The 18,480-nt window shown below is 43.8% G+C and overlaps 1 protein-coding gene across 2 annotated transcripts in view; it reads left to right on the top strand.

Moving 5' to 3' along the window:
* MELK (maternal embryonic leucine zipper kinase) overlaps positions 1 to 4,565 on the top strand; it is a 38,537-nt gene extending 33,972 nt beyond the window's left edge. For both annotated transcript variants that reach the window (XM_048850004.2, XM_075128882.1), the window contains exons 17-18: positions 2,687 to 2,790; positions 4,113 to 4,565. In XM_048850004.2, coding sequence (XP_048705961.1) covers positions 2,687 to 2,790; positions 4,113 to 4,290 — 282 coding nt within the window. In that variant the 3' untranslated portion in view covers positions 4,291 to 4,565. The remainder of the gene's footprint in view (positions 1 to 2,686; positions 2,791 to 4,112) is intronic.
* Positions 4,566 to 18,480: the final 13,915 nt, after the last annotated feature.

The following is an 18,480-nucleotide window of genomic DNA, read 5'->3' as shown; positions in this document are numbered from 1 at the left end:
CAAAGACTGACGCAAACTCCTGCAACCATCCCACCAACTAATAAGTGACCTGATAAGAAGTACGTTCCCCAAAGGGACTCAAAATTAGTTTCCAGCCCTCACCTAATTCCCTGGTGTTGGATGCTGTAAACAAGCAGGGTAAACAGCATTACTCCAAGCCTGTCCTTTATCATAAGGACCAGAAGAGGTTACCCCTTTTTGGATGAAAGGCGTACTCATTTGTGAACTTCCAATTTCAGATCACAAACTATCACGTGATCGTGGCCAAGTATGACTTCATGAATTACAACAAGTTTGCAACCTCTACTGAACACCGTCCACAGGAGCTTAGAGAACACTTCCAAGCCATCATTAAGGAGGGTCAGAAGAGCCAGAATCTCTCTCCAAGCATCCTTGGATGCTGCCGCAAGATCCATCTCCACAGCTATTGTCATATGCAGGGCACTGTGGCTCCAGTTGTCCTGGTTCCCTAGAGAGGTTCAGAGTATGGCTGAGGACCTCCTATTTGATGGTCAGAAGCTCCTCCTGGAGACTAGGGATGAGTCCCACACATGCTGAAGGACTCCAGGACCACACTGAGGTCTGGGGAGGAGGGGGGGTATATACCCCTACAAACAAAAGAAGATTTAGTGGGTCTCAAACTGCCTAGAGATTGCACCTGGGTCATTTCTCTGGCTTTCACAGAACCACCAAACCTGCTAGAAAGACCAATTCCACAGCAAAAGAGCTGCTCAACCTCTTTCAGCAAGTACCCAGTTATCACTGAAACAACTTTGATGGGTTGGCCAAGGGCTTGACTCCTCCCTCAGTTTGCAAGCTACAGCCTTTTGCCCACCTTCCCCATTTCTGGACCCCATTTCCACTAGACCCGGTAATGTATTACAGACAAAGGGGTCATGGAGGTTAGCATCAGACTACACAATCCTCTGCATGTTCTCCCCCTTCCTCATCCCTCTTCAGGGACCCCTCTCATGAGACTATACTGAGTCAAGAAGTTCACTCCCTCCTTTTTATTTAGGAGCAATAGAAATGGCCCCATCCCTCACAGGGGGAAAAGGGTTTTACCCAAAGTGTTTTTTCTCATGTCAAAGAAGGACAGAGGGTGGAAATCACAAATTTGATCTTCTATGACTAATCAAAGATTGAAGTCTCAAATTCAGGATGGTAACTCTGGCAGCCATCTTCCCTTCTCTAGAGGCAGGAGCTTGGCTGTCAGCCCTTGACCTACAGTATGCCTACTTTGCCTGTATTTCTATATGGATACCTACATATTCCCATGGGCCTGAGCCATTTTACATTCGGAGTACTTACCTTTGGCCTTTCTCTTCCAGGAATTTGGTCTCCAGCTGAATGTTAAGAAATCATTATTAGCCCCTATAGAGAGAATACAATTCATAAGGGTATATTTGGATTTGTTGGCAGCCAGGGCCTGCCTTCCCACAGACAGATTCATAACTGTTGCCAAATCTGGTTGGGACAATTAAGGAAGCCCTGTACTACAGTAAGGAACTGTTAGCAGCTCCAAGTCCTATGGCAGCTTGCACCTTTGTGACTGAGCTTGTAGGACTATGCCTCCACTGCTTTCAGGGTTGGTCAGAAGAATCTGTTCCTCAGCCAGAGACAGCTTGGACAAAGAGGTCACAGTTCCCCTTGAGGTGAAGAACTCCCTAGACCGGTGGGGAGGGGGGAGGGATCAATGAAATGTTTGGTTTGACCAGCTCCAACAATATCGGACAACACACATCACTGAGCGCAACTAGGATAAGGAGCACAACTTGGTACCCTTACAATTGGGGCATATGGTCACCTTTGGGTGCTCCACTACCTGCCCTCCCTCCCTCCTGCTTTGGACTGGTGGTGGTTGGATGTTCAGAAAGAACTGAGGGCAGTTTTTAATATACTCTGGGGGTGCAGCACGTGGTTGTGTAGAGCAATGGTTTTCAAACTGTGGGTCGCGACCTGACACTGGGTCGCAGCGGCTCTGGTCAGCACTATCGACCAGGCATTTAAGTCCCATCAGCGGTGCTGCCCAGCTGAGGCAGGCTAGTCCTACCTGTTCTGACACCATGCTGCGCCGCCGAAGTGGCAGCAGGTCCGGCTCCTAGGCAGGGAGGCCACGGGGCTCCATGCGCTGCCCCAACCCCAAGCACTGTCTCTACACTCCCTTTAGCCAGGAACCAGTCAATGGGAGCTGGGGGAAAGGGGGAGCAGTGCCTGCAGGTGAGAGCCTTGGGCAGCTGCTTGCGCATTGCCACCTAGGAGCTGGACCTGCTGCTGGTCGCTCCCAGGGCGCAGCGTGGTCCACAGTGCCCCTGCCTCATCGTCGACCAGGAGCTGCCCAAAGTAAGCCTGAGCCCCCAAAGTCCCTTCCTGGACCCCAAATCCTTCATCCCCAGCTCTGTTCGGTCACTGGCATCAACAGTTTTCTTCAACTGGGTCACTAATTTTTTTTTTTTTTAAACCACTGTTATAGAGCACATGCACAGTCCAAATGTGTGCGGCTAACAGGAAAACCACCTCTAATCAAGGGCTTGAGGCCTGTGGTGCGTCCTTAGGCAGACACCAGTTACTGCATAAGATGAGTAACCTCTTAAGACATCCATTGCCACAGAACCTCTGGTGTTCGGTGTAAATATTAAAAACAAGTTTGTCTTTCTGACTGAGCTTATTACATTTTTTTTTTCAGGCTCATTACAATGTGACCACAACTAAACTACTGAATCCAGATCAGCTATTGAATGACATAATTACCATCCTCCCAAAGAAACATGTTGACTATGTACAGAAGGGGTAAGTAAAGTGTCAGGCAAAACTAATTCCAGCTGGTCTTTGCCCAAGTAGCTAGTTCTCTGGTTTTGCTAAAGCAAAGCATTCAGCTTCATTCCCCCCCCCGCCCCCCTCAGCCCCCTCACACTGCCTCTTGTTAAATATTGTACCTCCTATTAGACCACATGAGATGCACAGTATTTACTACATGGATGTATCTGATGCCAAACAAATGTACCTGTAAAGTTCCTTAACTCTCACATATGGATGTTAATATCCTGTGCTGATCTGTCATGCATGTTGTAGCAACTTGCTTGAAAAGCTGAGCAAACTGAGCTAATCCTATCTCTTGTGATTTCATTGACAGCAAAGACTCATTCTGATACTGTGCTGTTTGCTGAGATAAGGCAGTTTAGTGCTATCATGATGGAAATCACTGTGACCTCCATATAATACCACTTAAAATACTATAAATCCTAGCTGACACAATGTGAGCCTTACTACCTGTCCGTACAATGCAAGCCATTGAATAGATGTGCTTTAACTTGCAGGGTCTGGTGGCTAGGGAGTGCTCTATTCCTGGTTCTGCTGCTAACTGACACTGGTCAAAAGACTGTATGTGTCTATACTGAAATTTCCTAGGGTTGTAAAATGGGGATCATAACTCAGGTAATGCTAGGTTTTGTTTATAAAATGCTCTTCCCTTCTTGAAGGGAAGGCATTTAAAAAGATCCGCCTCCTCGTATAAGTGTCCAACTTCATGTTCCAGGAAGATGCATTTAGTTGCATTAAAGTGACAAACTTCTGTGGCCTGGTGATTCAAAGATCAGAGCTTGGTCTTTCACTCCTCCAACTGGCAATAGATGATCTGTAGTTGGCCCTGTGCAGTGCTGCATCTGCAGAGAGCAGGATGGCTCAATTTCTCTTCATCTGGAAGATGGCTGCAGTCTGAGCCTAATGCAGGAGGCTGGAGCAGCCTCACAAGAGGGATGTTGTCATATCTGCAGAAGATAGTCTGACTAGAGGAAAAATATAAAATCATCCCCACGCTTTCTATTCTTCGCCATAGATCTCAATTCCCAGGAGAGGCAGGCAGCAGTTCTTGTGGCTAGGAGCCCTTGTGCTCCATTAGCATTTGCAGACAAGGTATCCTCTTACAAAAGGGAACTAGCTTTCATTTCACCTAACCTTGTTTTGAGCTGTTTGCCCACACTGCTGAATCTCAATGTGCTACTTTGTGTGGGAAGTATTAATTGTACCCACTTAAGCTTTCATGTTGCGAACCTTCTGATGAGTATTAAAACAACTCAATGACTATTCTATTTCTCCTTGCCTTGTCTATGCAGCTATACCCTGAAATGTCAAACCCAGTCAGATTTTGGCAAAGTGACAATGCAATTTGAGCTAGAAGTGTGCCAGCTTAGTAAATCTGAAGTAGTGGGTATCAGGAGGCAACGGCTTAAAGGCGATGCGTGGGTCTACAAGAGACTAGTGGAAGATATCCTATCTAGCTGCAAAGTGTAACTGATGGAGGATTCATATCCTAAATAAGGGTGGTTTTACACTGCTTCACACTAATTTTTTTAATCATCTAAAAATTGTTCGAAGAACAGATCTGTTTTTAAATGCATTAATTTGTAAATAAATGTGACAAACTTATCTGTCCTTGTCTCTTAATCATGTATCTTTGTATATCAACTGTCTCTAGATGTCCCTGTCTCGTATGGGTATGAACTTTCAACTATTTGTATTCTGCAAATGTAATTTCTTTCTGAAATAATAAACATTTTATAAATATATTAAGATGGGCTCCTCTCTTGGGTATAAAATTAAGGTCCAAATAAGAGTTGTTAATTTTCTAATACCAAAAATAATCTTTACAATGTCTTGTCTTAAAGTACATGTTGGGCAGAAAACAGATGATGATGATTCGTTTGCATAATTCTTTTCCTGCCTAAGTAGGATTTATTGAGATCGTTAACAGAGTCACAGCTGTGGTTACCGTTTAAACTATATGCTCATATATTGAACAAAATAGGATTGACTTCAATAAATATGTTAAGCCAACAATGCTAGGATTTAAAGTATTAAACTCATAAAATTTTATTATATGGTAATTCATTACTAGGCCTTAGTAATGGCTAACAACTGTGTGCATGCTTTCTGATCCTGGAGTGATAGCACTTTGAAGCTTCGAGCTACCTCGGGGATTCCAGTAACTTCTCCATCCAAGCTGATCTAGAGGTATTTCAGACCAGTGGGTGCAGAGGCAGTAACTAAGCAATTCAAACTGACATTGGGGACATGGCTGGAGTCTTGGTCTATGGATACTATTACTATTCAAACATGCACAGCTGGTTAAGCAAACCTACAGGAGGCTAAAGTTTTTGGTAGCTGTTGTGGCTCAATAGTTATAAGGTGGCAGAATTGCGCTATTACAGACAAGGTGGGTGAGGCAATACCTTTTTATTGGGTCAATTTCTGTGGGTGAGAGACAAGCTTTTGAGCTTACCCAGAGCTCTTCAGGCAGATGTTGCCTTTACAGTGTGTTGCGTTAATCATTACTAAAGGGTGAACTGATTCTGTGCTTCCCTGTAAAATACCACATAGAATCATGGTGATACAAGTCGACACTAATTTAAATCCAAAGAGCAGTGGAAAGGAAGAATGGATTTGTTGGGATTATGTTTTTGCAAATGCACACAGAGCAGTGCAAAGAACGCTGCTAAAATGTTTTGTAAAATACAAAAAAGTGATAGTAACTAAGCATTTTAAGTAACTCTTCCTGGGCTTCCCTTTACATAGCCCTGCATATCTTACACAGCTGCAGCCTGACTTTGAGCCAATCAGACCTGGCAGAGGGAGAATATTATAAGTTACTAGGTGTTCCTGGTGGATGCAAGACCAAGATATAGTTTCCATAGAGCTGTGTCAAAAATCTAGAACACTCCTACAGACAAGATTTTTCTATGACCGCTCCCCAAACTGGGGTGTGCCCCCTGGGGGGTGCAGAGGAACACTGAGGGGGTTGCCATGACCCTTCTCCCCCACACCCCTTTCCTGGAGCCACAGTCCTGCTTCCAGTCCCAGGGAGTGGGGTTGCAGACATGCTAAGGGGGGATGAGGTAAAAGGCTTAGGGACCACTGTTCTGACATGCTGGTAATAGCTGGCTTGCTTCCCTCTGAGCACTGAACAGACTATTGTTGATGCAGAAGTGTTTGGATATAGATTCTTCATTAGTGTTCAGCTATCCCAATGATGCATTCTCTTTAGGCTATGCTACAGATTCAAACTGTTTGAAGATCCAAAGGGAAGAATGCCTTGCTATGTGCTAAAGCAGAGCAGCATAGATGGTTCTGTTGAAATCCTACCTTGTGAGGTAAATGTTGTAAACTACAGTTTACTAGTATGAATATTTGCATATGAAGAACACAGGCATAGTCTTCCCACCTCCCATAACTCTTAAACAAAACCTATTTAGTATTTCAAAGACTGAAACACAAACCTTTTGAACAATCTGAATTATTGTACACTAACAAGGCTGGTCTAATAGTCTTCATAAGTGTATAAGAGCTGCATGGATGATTTAGAATAACATAGAACTTCTACTGGCTCCTATATTTGTGTGTCAGATTTCTGCTTCTCAACCTACATTCTACTAGATAACTTTATGAACGTAGCACCTGGTCTTTAGAGTATGACACTCTAGCTGCACTTGCTGGTCATGTATCATGGTAGCATCCAAAAGCCCATTGTAGGTGCTGCACAAGCATACATGGTCCTTACCTTGACCTTAACTTAAGTTAAAAAGTGTAATAGGTGATGAATCTAACAGTCAAGTTGTCCAGGATCATGTCAGATTTTCTAGATGAGTACTTTGCTAATTCCTCCTTAACCTAGCCTACTTGGCTGACTTCATGTTGGTGTAAGAACATGTGAGTCTTCAGTGATTTGAAGGTCAGGGTAGTGGCCCTGAAACATGACCCTATGACGCTGGTCAGATGCAGAGATCTAGCAGAGGGTGATTGTGACAACACAGCACTATCATGAAGGCTTTAAATGAAAATAATTTGACAAAACTCAAACCAGGGTCCTTGGACATGAACTAGTTTCCTGGTTGACGGACTTGGCCAAGGAAAGGTAATGGCATAGAGAATACACTTTAAAGTTTGCAGTCTATACGAAGCTGGGAGGGGTTGCAAGTGCTCTGGAGGATAGGATTAAAATTTAAAATGATCTGAATAAACTGGAGAAATGGTCTGAAGTAAATAGGATGAAATGCAATAAGGATAACGGCAAAGTACTCCTCTTAGGAAGGAACAATCACGTGCACACGTACATAATGGGAAATGGCTGCCTAGGAAGGAGTACTGCAGAAAAGGATCTGGGGCTTATAGTGGATCATAAGCAAAATATGAGGCAACACTGTTGCAAAAAAACAACAACAAAAAAAAACAAAAAACCACAACCCCCAAACAAACCAATCATTCTGGGATGTATTGGCAGGAGTGTTGTAAGCAAGACACGAGAAGTAATTCTTCCGCTCTACTCTGTGCTGATTAGGCCTCAACTGGCGTATTGTGTTCAGTTCTGGGTGCCACATTTCAGGAAGGATGTGGACAAATTGGAGAAAGTCCAGAGAAGAGCAACAAAAATGATTAAAGGTCTAGAAAACATGACCCATGAGGGAAGATTGAAAAAATTTGATTTGTTTAGTCTGGAGAAGAAAAGACACAGAGGACACAACAGTTTTCAAGTACATAAAAGGCTGTTACAGAGAGGTGGGAGGAAAAAAATGTTCTTATTAACCCTTGAGAGTAGAACAAGAAGCAATGGGCTTAAATTGCAGCAAGGGTGGTTTAAGTTGGACATTAGAAAAAAACTTCCTAACTGTCAGGGTGGTTAAGCACTGGAATAAATTGCCCAGAGATGTTGTGGACTCTCCATCATAGGAGATTTTTAAGAGCAGGTTAGACAAACACCTGTCAAGGATGGTCTAGATAATACTTAGTCCTGGCTTGAGTGCAGGAGACTGAACTAGATGACCACTTGAGGTCCCTTCCAGTTCTATGATTCTATGTTGCCACTGCTGTTTGTGCAGCAGCTGGCATGTTATGAGTGCTCCTGGCAACAAACACCTGTTGGCCTTAGAAGTAAGAGTGAGACCTTGCAGAATGGCAGAGAGAAACTGATAGGACTAGCTCAGGGCTTGCAGGCAGCGATTGATCGATCCAGCGATGGTCAATATTTTCACCTCTGCTCAGGGGTCAATTTATCGTGACACGATAAATTGACCCCTGAGCAGAGGTGAAAGTATGCCGGTGCGGTCCAGTATGGCATACCGGCAAGAGCCAGTATGCCGTGCCAGACCGGATCGGCTTCCCCAGGCTGGCGATTTAAAGGGCCCAGGGCTCCCTGCAGCGGCCGGAGCCCCGGGCCTTTTAAAGCGCTGCCCAAGCCCCGCTGCCAGAGCCCCGGGGAAGCAGCGGCAGGGCTCCGGTGGTGATTTAAAGACTTTGGGGCTCCCAGCCACAGCCAGAGCCTCTGGGCCTTTAAATCTTGATTTAAAGGGCCCAGGTATTTAAAGGCCCTGCCTATTCCGGTTGAGGCCACGCCCCCCTGCTCAGGGTTCTGGAGTACCGGTGAGTCCTTTAAGTTACTTTCACCCTTGCCACTGAGCACTCTCCCGTTGACTCCGGTACTCCACCAGAATGAGGAGCGCAAGCGGAGTCGACGGGAGAGTGAAGACAACCCAAGTAAGTAGATTTAACTTCGTCGACTTCAGCTACACTATTCCCGTAGCTGAAGTTGCGTATCTTAAATCAACCCCGCACGGTAGTGTAGACAAGCTCTCAGACTGTGCCTGTATGTGGCTTTTCCTACTTTGGAGTCCCATTGCACACATATACTCAGGGGGCTTCAGAGTATGAATCTGTATACTTGGGCTACAGTTGTCTTGTAATGAACTACCAAGTGTACAAACCATTACTGTGTGGCTTTGCCATCACAACAGTCTAGTTCCTCTTAAGCAAATGCCATAATTGTTCATTTCAATTTCAGAAATAAGCATTCTATAATGCATGTCATTTTGTGATGTGTTTAGAAGCACATCCTCCATCGCTGTCTGCATCATAGGAATGACAAGAGTGGGATGTTATGAAAGCAGACTGTAATTAAGATGTTTTGTGCCTCCTTTTTAAACTAAAAACAGTTGGAAGATAATTGATTCAAGTTGTCTTACATCCTCTGATGTGTGAAACAAGGTTCCTCTTTACAGGTTCCAGTATTGATTGATTGATTTATTTATTTATTGCCTGATATTCTTTACTCTGAAAAAATGACACATCAAGTTGAGAATCAGGGGTCGGGGCAAAAAGCAAGGTTCCTTTCAGTGCTTATGCAAAGCAGAGGAAGGACTGAATATGTCACCCATCCCATCTTCTATTTGGAGAGCTGCAGCTCTGGGACAGGTGAATGCAACTGGCATGCATGGCAAATACAAACAGATATTTTTTTAAAAAAGCTGAAGGCTACTCGAATGACAGAACCCAAGTACTATTTGAATTTTAAGTGTTGTGCCCTGATACAAGTGGCTTAGAGGATCCAGATTTGTATCCATGCAAAATTCTTGATTAGATGTGTTTTGACCAGCTGTAAAACTGGGCCAGCTCACAGGGGCTCAGTAACCAGCTCCTCTTGACCGGTAGCTGCATAGTGTGCTCCAGAATCTCAGCTTAAACAAAATAAAGAAAAAACCTGGGCTACCCCTGCCCTGTCAAACTTGTGTGCCCCTAGCTGCTATAAAGCCCCAACAAACAGTACAGCAGGCACCCAAGAAACCATGCAGCTGCGGGCGTGCATCATGCTTTTTGGTGGCAGGGGTCTAGATGAAGATGAGCTCCTAAGCCCAGAGGTGGCCCCCTCCACAATGTGACCCTGTCTCATGTTTTGAGCATACTCAGAACTGTCTGTCTTTGCATTAACCTCTCAGAGCTAACAGCTTCTTGCAAGCATAGAAGAATAATAGGGATTGATGTTGCATGCGGGTGTCCACTGAGGGGCAACAGCATGGCATCCCAGCTGCTGTAGGGTACCCTGATCCATATGGAGTTGTGCAGAGGGAGGTGAACACCATCATAGCACGTCAGACTTTCTTACTGTAGCTGAGAAAGGTCATGTTTAATGAAGGGTGAGTTATAGGCTTCCCTGTCTTTGCATAGCAATGCCCATCCAGTGGTTTGGATACCGCATGTCAGGTGGGCTGTCTTGTCATTACGACTCTCTGGTGGAAAGAAACAGCACATGATAGCTCTGCATGAAGTGAGATGTACTGATGACGTTGGCGTGTGGTTCAAATCCTAACCCCATGCTGTGTCCACTGTGCCAAACCTGGTGGATTACATGTAAGGTGTGATACTAGATCTGGATCCTAGTGCTACTAGGGCAGCCAGTAATTCTCTTAGGTCTGTGTCCGAGGCACCCTCCAAACACAATTACTTGCCTTGGTTAAATCACCAGCATTGGTGAGGTGTTGTGACATGCGATTTAAAAATAGATTGTCTATGGCTGCCGGAATGATTTGGTGATGCTTTTATAAAGTACGTTCCCAGGCAAGTCAGCAAGTTAATGGAGTTAGCTCTATAAGGTGCTAACCAAATTCACTGTGCAGGCAGGCAAACAGATAGGGGAAGGCATTTCATTAAGCACCGGGAGTTCATTTGAGACACCTCTGTGCTCTGATGGGATTTGTGGCAACTTGGAGCAACTCTAACTTACTCTAGAGTGTTAGGGCCATTCTCATAGCCACTGATGTCTGCTAAGTATGGTCCCTTGCACACTGGACATAGCCCTTTTCTATGTGGCCAGCTGGACGGGTTTGCAGCATAAGTGCCAGGAGCGTTCTTTACCCTGGTGCAGAATTGCTGCTCCGCAAACTTCACTGTCCCTGGAAATACGCTTGTACCCCATGCTTGCACAGTTATACAGTGTGCGGGGGTCCCTGGACTGTAGGACCGCTGAGTCCTCCAAACTTAAAGAGACTAAGTAAGCAGTGTCTCACCCTAACAGATGATAGAAGCGTGGGACCAAACTTTCCCAGTTCTAAGTCTTTTTCTTGTAAATCTTCTTCCAGGTGTTGAGATGTGGGGGTGGGAGAGGCCAAGTGATGATGTCACTCTCCCTCTTTTATACCTTCTTTCAGCTGCTAGAAAGATCCTTGCTGTGACTTGGGGGTCAGGCAGTCCCCATTGGTCAAGCAGTTTCCATTGCACATGTGCCTTCGCTAAGGAGTCTCTGGATAGTGGATTCTTTTCCAGATGGGCCATCATCACTATCTGGCCTTCCTTTGTTGCAACTGAAAGGCTGGCTGTGGGTGTTTCCCCACCTCACAACATAATTCATGTGGCAATAATTGCACATACAGTGACAGCACATACAATCCAATAGGCTATTCATGTTCAACAGATCAAGACTTTTAAAATGATACCTCACAAGACATGCAATGTACAAAACATAATCGTATGACAGTGGTGAATATGGGGGTTCCAGGATGTGACTTTGAGGTACAGAATGTCACACATAGCAAGCGCAGGACAGCTAGGAATCTGGTTCAAAATTCCCTGTGTTAAGGTACATTGGCAGCTTCTGAGGCCACTGATGATGGTTTTGTTGACAGAGGATTCCGGTGGTTGACTCTTCTTTCCTTGGGACAGGACTAGAGCTATTTGTGGGTAACTGGTCTTTTATCCAGGTGTTTGTGCAGGTTACTGTCCTTTGTATGTTAGAGTGTGTTAAATACACAGATGGATAAATATTCATAGATTCTAAGGCCAGAAGGGACCATTGTGACCATCTAGTCTGACCTACTGTATAACAGAGGCCATGCGACTACCCCAGAATAATTTTTGTTTGATCTACAGAATATCTTAAAAAAACAATAACAAAACCCACACCACAACTCTATCCAAAACTATTTGCCAGGCTAATGTGTTGACATATATGTGATGCGATGGGGTGTTCACCCCACACCAGCCTAGGAAGGGGTTAAGGAGGCTGAGAATGGGCCAATTAACCAGCTAGGCCACAGATGAGGGGAATTAGGTGGGCTAAGTAATCCCCTGAGTGATGATGGTGCCCAACTGAGAAGGAACAGGCAGGGCTAGGATAGCTGGCAACAGAAGGGGGCCCTGGGGAAGTAGTCTCTAGTCACTCCCTGGAAGTAGGTGTGTTTGAGGCTACAGTGCCAGGTAGCCTGCAGTTACTCTGGGGAAGGAAGGAGTTTGGGCTGGTAAATACAGAGAAAGGGAAGCCAGAAGGTAGAGCTGAGAAGTAGGAAGGAGTCCAGGAGAAGAGCAACATGATCTGGGAGTGAGCAGGCCACTGTAGCTAGAGATAGGGTCCTTTGCAGAGGGCAGGCCTGGGTTCCACTGCCAGGCACAGAAGTGCATGAGTAGGCCACCTGAAACCGTTGGTATGGAAAGACTTTGATACCTCTGAAGGGGAAGACTTTAGCGACCTGGCTGGACGCCCAGCCACGAGGACAGAGTACCCTGGGGGTCACAGGGAGCAAGAGAGAGACGATAGGGCGTGCAGCAAGCAACAAAAGAGGACGTCAGATCTGAGTGGAGCTAATCCCCAGACATGGCCACGAGGAGGCGCCCCCGCAGTGAGTAGAGTGCCCCGTGACACGTGATATCAGCTGATGTTACTGTACAGTACGTGAGGAACCAGAAAGCCCAAATTGTTATTCTGAGTTTGGTCTACGCTAATGTTAGTAAAGATCTTTGCTAACCTTGAGAGACAGAAGCTGAAACAAAGATGAAAATGTGTTTTGAAGGAAAGGGGAAATAAACAGACACATTATTAATCTAAAAAAAATCAAACTGAGTAACTGTTCATGATGACAAAGTTTGGAATTTGGGCACAACATAGAACGTAGCTCAGAGAAAAACATAACAGAAATTTGTTTTTCAGAATCAGTCAGGAGCTCAGACTGTTAGACTAATTATCTGCCCTTTGTTTTACTTTAATTAAAGTCAATATATTAACCCAAGGGAATTATTGAGCTGACATCTGTAATTTATGAAAATAATGTAGCATTTTAAAAAGCAAACAAATAAGAATGCCATATGGAGCACCCCTCAAACGTCTAAAAGCCACAACCCATTATTGGTGGGACAGACAGATAACAAGGTTGTAGTTTGCTTCCTTTTAATACTTTTGGCAGTACTTGCCAGTGCCTAAAGCTTTAATCTGCTGGTCCTTGAAAAATGTAATAGCGTGACGTTTTCACCAAAAAGCTTACAATATAATGTTCTGTGATCACAGCCTGTCTAATTTCTGGAAAATGGATTTTGTCACCTCAGAATGCTTAAATACATTCACCGCTTTGTTCTGTCATCTGTTAAGCACCGCATATCTGCTGACTTTCATACAGGCCCAACATCACTGAAGGCAATGGAGTTGTCTGGGTGGTTATATAGGGCATATTTGGCCTGCAAGATCTTCATTATTGTTGATGATGATGGTTAAGCAAGGAAAGGAAAGAACTTTGCTTGCTGTATGATTCTATGATTCAGATCCTAGACCATTATAGAAATTAACTGAAGCGTAAGAAATATAGAACTAAGTGGGGCTGTTTAGTCATGTTTCAGAATGGAAACACATTTCACTGATTTGGTCAGCCTTTGGAAAGCTTTGATTTACTTAGCAGGGATTGGGGGGGATTTTGTTACGTAGTAGGAGGTTGCACTGTAAGGTTTTTCCCTTTAGGCTTTTATTTTGTTTTAATTTATTAAATTCATAGAATTTTAAGGCCAGAAAGGACCACGTTGATTCTCTTTCCAGTCTGACCACCTTCATTACCCAGACCAGAGGACCTTGTTTAGTAATTCTTGCAGAGAGGAATCATTGTTTTGATGACTGAAACCTGGGCACTTGGCAGTAGGTGCCCATAGAAATTAATTTAATAGCTCAGTGCAAGTGCTCCCTGAGTCATGGAATGTACTATGTCCCTACGTTTTTGAAAGTGAAACACCTCCATTTCAGAAGAAGGAATTACCCCCCCCCTCAACTCCAGCCTGCGGTGTTCAAGATTTACCAGTTTTTTAGAACTGAACTGAAATGTGTATTTTCAGACCGACCTTTAACGATCAGGCCCCTTTAAGGTGTCTCAAGTGATACACATTTGGAAAATTCCGGCCTGTAATGTAAATGAGCTCTAGTATACTTTCTAACCATCCTGACATGTAAAGGCAAAGAGCTTCAGTTATGAATTTTCTGTCATCGTAAGTCTGAAAATAGAAGACTAAAGGATCTGTTGGGTCCTTGGCTGCTTTGGAAACTCAGGCCATTCATGTAGCACCTAAATGTGGATTTAGAAACCTATATTTAGGGTCTTATAAATATTTGGTCAATGTCATTGGTGCATAGGCTGTCCATTACTTCAGTGTGTGTCTACCAACGTTAGCCAGAATGCCTTCATTCTCTCAAATTGGATCCCAAAGGTCACAAAGCTGACATGGCTACTATTTGGCTGGGTTTTAAGATACATATATATATTTATGGTAAAACCTCAGTGCTTATGCCAGATTTACACTACTGAAAGCTTGCCTGAGTATCTGTGATGAGCACCATATTAGTCAGCACTGAGGATTGACCAGGGGCCTTTGGATTGAAAAGCTCACAGCCTCTGAGGGTTAGTGAGGTTACAGACTCACAATGTAAGACTCCAATCCTGCAAACACTAACACCTCTGAGAACTTAATAGGGCTCCTTAGGTACATCAAGTCACTCCTGTGCATGACTATTTCTAGGGTTAAGAGCCAAGTTTCTCATCACTCCTGTCCAGGAGGGACCATTCCTTGGAGGAAGAAGATGGCTCAGTTTCCATGACCATTCAGGTCCTAGCCTGTGCGAGCCTGCCTCCTAGCATCAACATTTGGGCTGGTTTTTGTGATGTGGACCCTGAGGCTACCAGCTCCCCTCACTTCACTGACCAAATGAATAATGACTTCCTACAGATAATGACTTCCTGTTGCTGCATCCTGGGCTGAGCCAGGGGTCCTGGCTGCTCACACAAGTGGTTCCACTGCACTCAATGGGGTACTACTCCCGTGAGCCAGGTAAAGTTGAGTTGGGGTCTGATCTTGCTCAGAACTACTTTTGATTTCAGTGAGACCAGCATTTCACTCCAGGCTCCATAGCCCATTTTCAGTCCCACAGTAAATCTGGTTTTGCTATAGTACGTTAATATATTTTGTTTGGTCAGATCTGCACCTCGCATGTTTAAGTAGATTTGAATAAATTGGCTCCCTAGAAATCCTGTTTATTTCTCTAAGCATGTTCCGCAGTTGTTCAAGCCTTGACTAATCCAATTTTCCATAAGTCGGGGATATCAGATAGAGCAGATCAACTTATTCTGGGGTTTGCGGGTTTTTTGGTTTTGTTTTTGTAATGTTAAAAGGTATTATTTTATTTTGGGAACAAAATACATGGCATCATTTACACCCGTGTTCATCGAGTTAAAAGATCAGGCAGCCGGATTTATTTTTTATCAGTCAGCTCTGAAAAAGTGATATAGAATTAGACACCCTGTGAACTGCTTGTTTGGTCTAATGTGCGGGCTTCGCTTCATTAGAGGGTATCGAATAATCCACTGTCATCTTTGTTTTTATCGTATTAGTTTTTTGGCAGAGAATTTATTCAGTCTCCAGTATATAGTTATTTATGTGCTACCAACTCGCTTTTTTGCATTCCCCGGAGAAAGCTCCATTAAAACTCTTAATGTGACACCACATATTTTTACTAGACTCGAAAATAGTTAGAATTTTAATTTGAATTGAAATGACTAAGTAATAGCCGGACAAATCATTCTGAGATCCCCAGAGCTCTTAATTGTAATTCTCCATTGTTTCTATGCATACATTTTCTTTCCATGTGCTCATTCTGAAACACTCACTAATTTTTTAAAATGTTCTATACTCACTTATTTAATATTTTTATGGGTTAACAACTTCATGATTAAACTCTAATTTTACATATAAATGGTGGAAACAATAAGCCCATTCAAGTGTTTGGAAAATAAAGCGTGTTTATATTTTAAGATGAGTTTAATTTAAGGAATTTGTAATTTAAAAAAAAATTTTTTAAAGGCGGCGGGCGGGAAGACAAGCTACCCTAGCAAAAGAAATGTTCGGAGTGTATTGTGGGCCGTAGCAGCGCACTTCCCACTGCTACGACGAAGAGCAGCATTTCCCCAGGATTGCCAACCCCAAGCATTGCAACATTGTGAGATTGGCTTAAAACTAATGAGACTTTTTTTTTTAAAATGAGGTTTGTGTATTATCTGCCTCCTGATTCCTAAGCTCTACCAGAGAAGCTGCCTGCCTGCCCCCAGTTTGTGTATGTGATCATCTCAGATTCAAAACCCAGCCTTCGCTGCACATTTTAAAACCAGCCCTGCCCACTGGCTACTTAGCAGGGGGGATCTACTCACCTCTCTGCACCTCACGGGTGGGGAGCTGCCCTGTGGCTCTCCGGTTCCCCCTGTTTATCATTACCTTTTCTCCCTCTCACCGAAAACTTCTGCCCACTCAGGTTCTCCATCATGCTGCCCTGGCTTTCCCTTTCTGTGACATGTTGCCTCCTATTCTTGGATTCTCCGTCACTGCTAACCCACGCCCTTACTTTCACCTCCTCAGGCTCTTCCTGCTGCATCCCACCTTCCCCTGCACCTCCTCAGTCTGCCTCCTGCTCCCCACACTCTTCTGACTAATACACTCCTGTCTGGTTTCCTAACACACTCCTCTTCCCTACTGCCCCAGTCCCATTCCTGATCACTCCACATTCTCCTGGCCTCCACATGCGGACACAGGGACCACCATCTTCCCTGAGCACAGCCTTGCTTCAGCCCCATTGAAAACAATAAGAGATGGCAGCCATCTTTTACTAGGGGCACACTCACTTTCACCTGCAAAGGCTGTAGAAAAGTAGCAGCCATCTTGGTTGAGGGCAACCTGTGGTTTCACTTCCATTGACAACCATGAGAGATGGGGACCCTTTTGCATAAAGGCAAAAATGTCATGAGTGTAAGGTGAGAAAGCAGGAGATAAGCCATGAAACCAAAACAAACTATCACAGGACTCGCCAATTTTCACAGTTTTATGGTAACTCTGGCTTCTTTGTGCTACACTTCAAGGGTTTATGGTACCTCCCACACACATTGCTCTGGGCACAGAACTGATACACACGCTGGAGGCCAAAGTATACCATTCAAATTGAAAGTAATGCATTTTGCCCATTTTTGGATAAGCTTGCAAAAAAAAATTAGAAGTAAAGGCCCAATTCTGCAACCCTGTTGACCAGGTACATTGAGGTTAAAACCAGAACTTGCTCTGTTTGCACTAGCATTTTACACCATGTTAGTTATCTTGTTGTAGTCTCACCTTCTTTTCCAATTGTCAACATGACCTCAGGCCAGCTCACCCTTAACTACCCTCTCAGTAGCTACATCGAGAGATTCTGCAAGTGGTAACAGCTGTTTAATTTGTAAATCAATACTTCTGCAGTGGTTTGAGATTACCTTAGACCCCAGCCGTGGCAAGATATTTCAGCAAAGGGGAGTGAAAGAACAAAGTGGCCTTACTGTTAACTTTTGTAGAGAAATGCTTTCTCATGTTAAGCTAATCGGAACACACTGTTAAAGTCAGCACAGAGTATTTTGGAGGGGCACTGACTTGTCCAGGGATAACAAAGGAAGAAATGTCATGTTAATTAATTTGAAAGTTAATGTTACTTGTTAAGACTTGGTCACTTTTTTTCTGAAATAATCTGAACTGATTAGATAAAATACAGCAGTGGGAAGGCAAATTGCCTATTGTAAGTTCCAGGACTAGTTCAAAATAATTATTTTGTAATGAGTGTTTTAGTGAGGTGAAAAGGACAGTCGCAAATACTTTTGTTTAAATACACTTACAAATGGTGGTTTTGCTAATTGCATTTAGCAAATTAAATATTGAGATCGTTCATTTCTCTACAGTATCTGTTCATGGTAATATGGACAGTAAATTGTCATGTTTAGCTAAAAAACCCCAAACCATCATCTTATTTTCATAAGTCACTTATAACTGAGACAGTTCAGTTTGGACTGATCCTTTCTGAAGTTACGTAAAAACAGGATAATTTGCAGCTCAGAGAAAAGGGCCTGGGGGCTACCAGAGAGAGAACCTCTTCTGGTGGCTAGTGATAATTCGAACTGCATGAGTCTCTTGGTAACTGACCTATAGTAACTTTGGTAAGGCTGACAATTCTACATAGTTGACACTTGAACTGGCAACTAATTTCATTACTTGTAGACAGCTGTTAGAATGTGTGATCATGTAATTACAGACTGTCTCAAATGCAATGCTATTATTTTATTTGTATTTCAATAGCGGCTAGGAACACCAGCCCTGGGCTAGGTGCACAGTCTGCTACGGGCTGTACAAATACATAACAAACAGACAGCCTCTGCCCTGAATCTACAAATCTACAAATACTTTATTACAAATCTAGCAATACTTTATTTCACAGCCTTACGCACTTCTGCGTGCCAGTGTGGCCACAGAACAGTATGTAAAAATCACTGACATGCACACTACAGAGTAAAGCTGGCTTGAAGTACCACAGAAGCATTACAGTAAAACTGCAGAGTCAGGGAATAACAGGGAGATTGG

Source organism: Caretta caretta, chromosome 5 (genome assembly GCF_965140235.1).
Source record: "Caretta caretta isolate rCarCar2 chromosome 5, rCarCar1.hap1, whole genome shotgun sequence".
In the NCBI taxonomy this organism is placed as follows: domain Eukaryota; kingdom Metazoa; phylum Chordata; order Testudines; family Cheloniidae; genus Caretta; species Caretta caretta.
The sequence above is the reverse complement of the archived record's forward strand: the minus strand, read 5'-3'. Positions and strand labels throughout refer to the sequence as shown.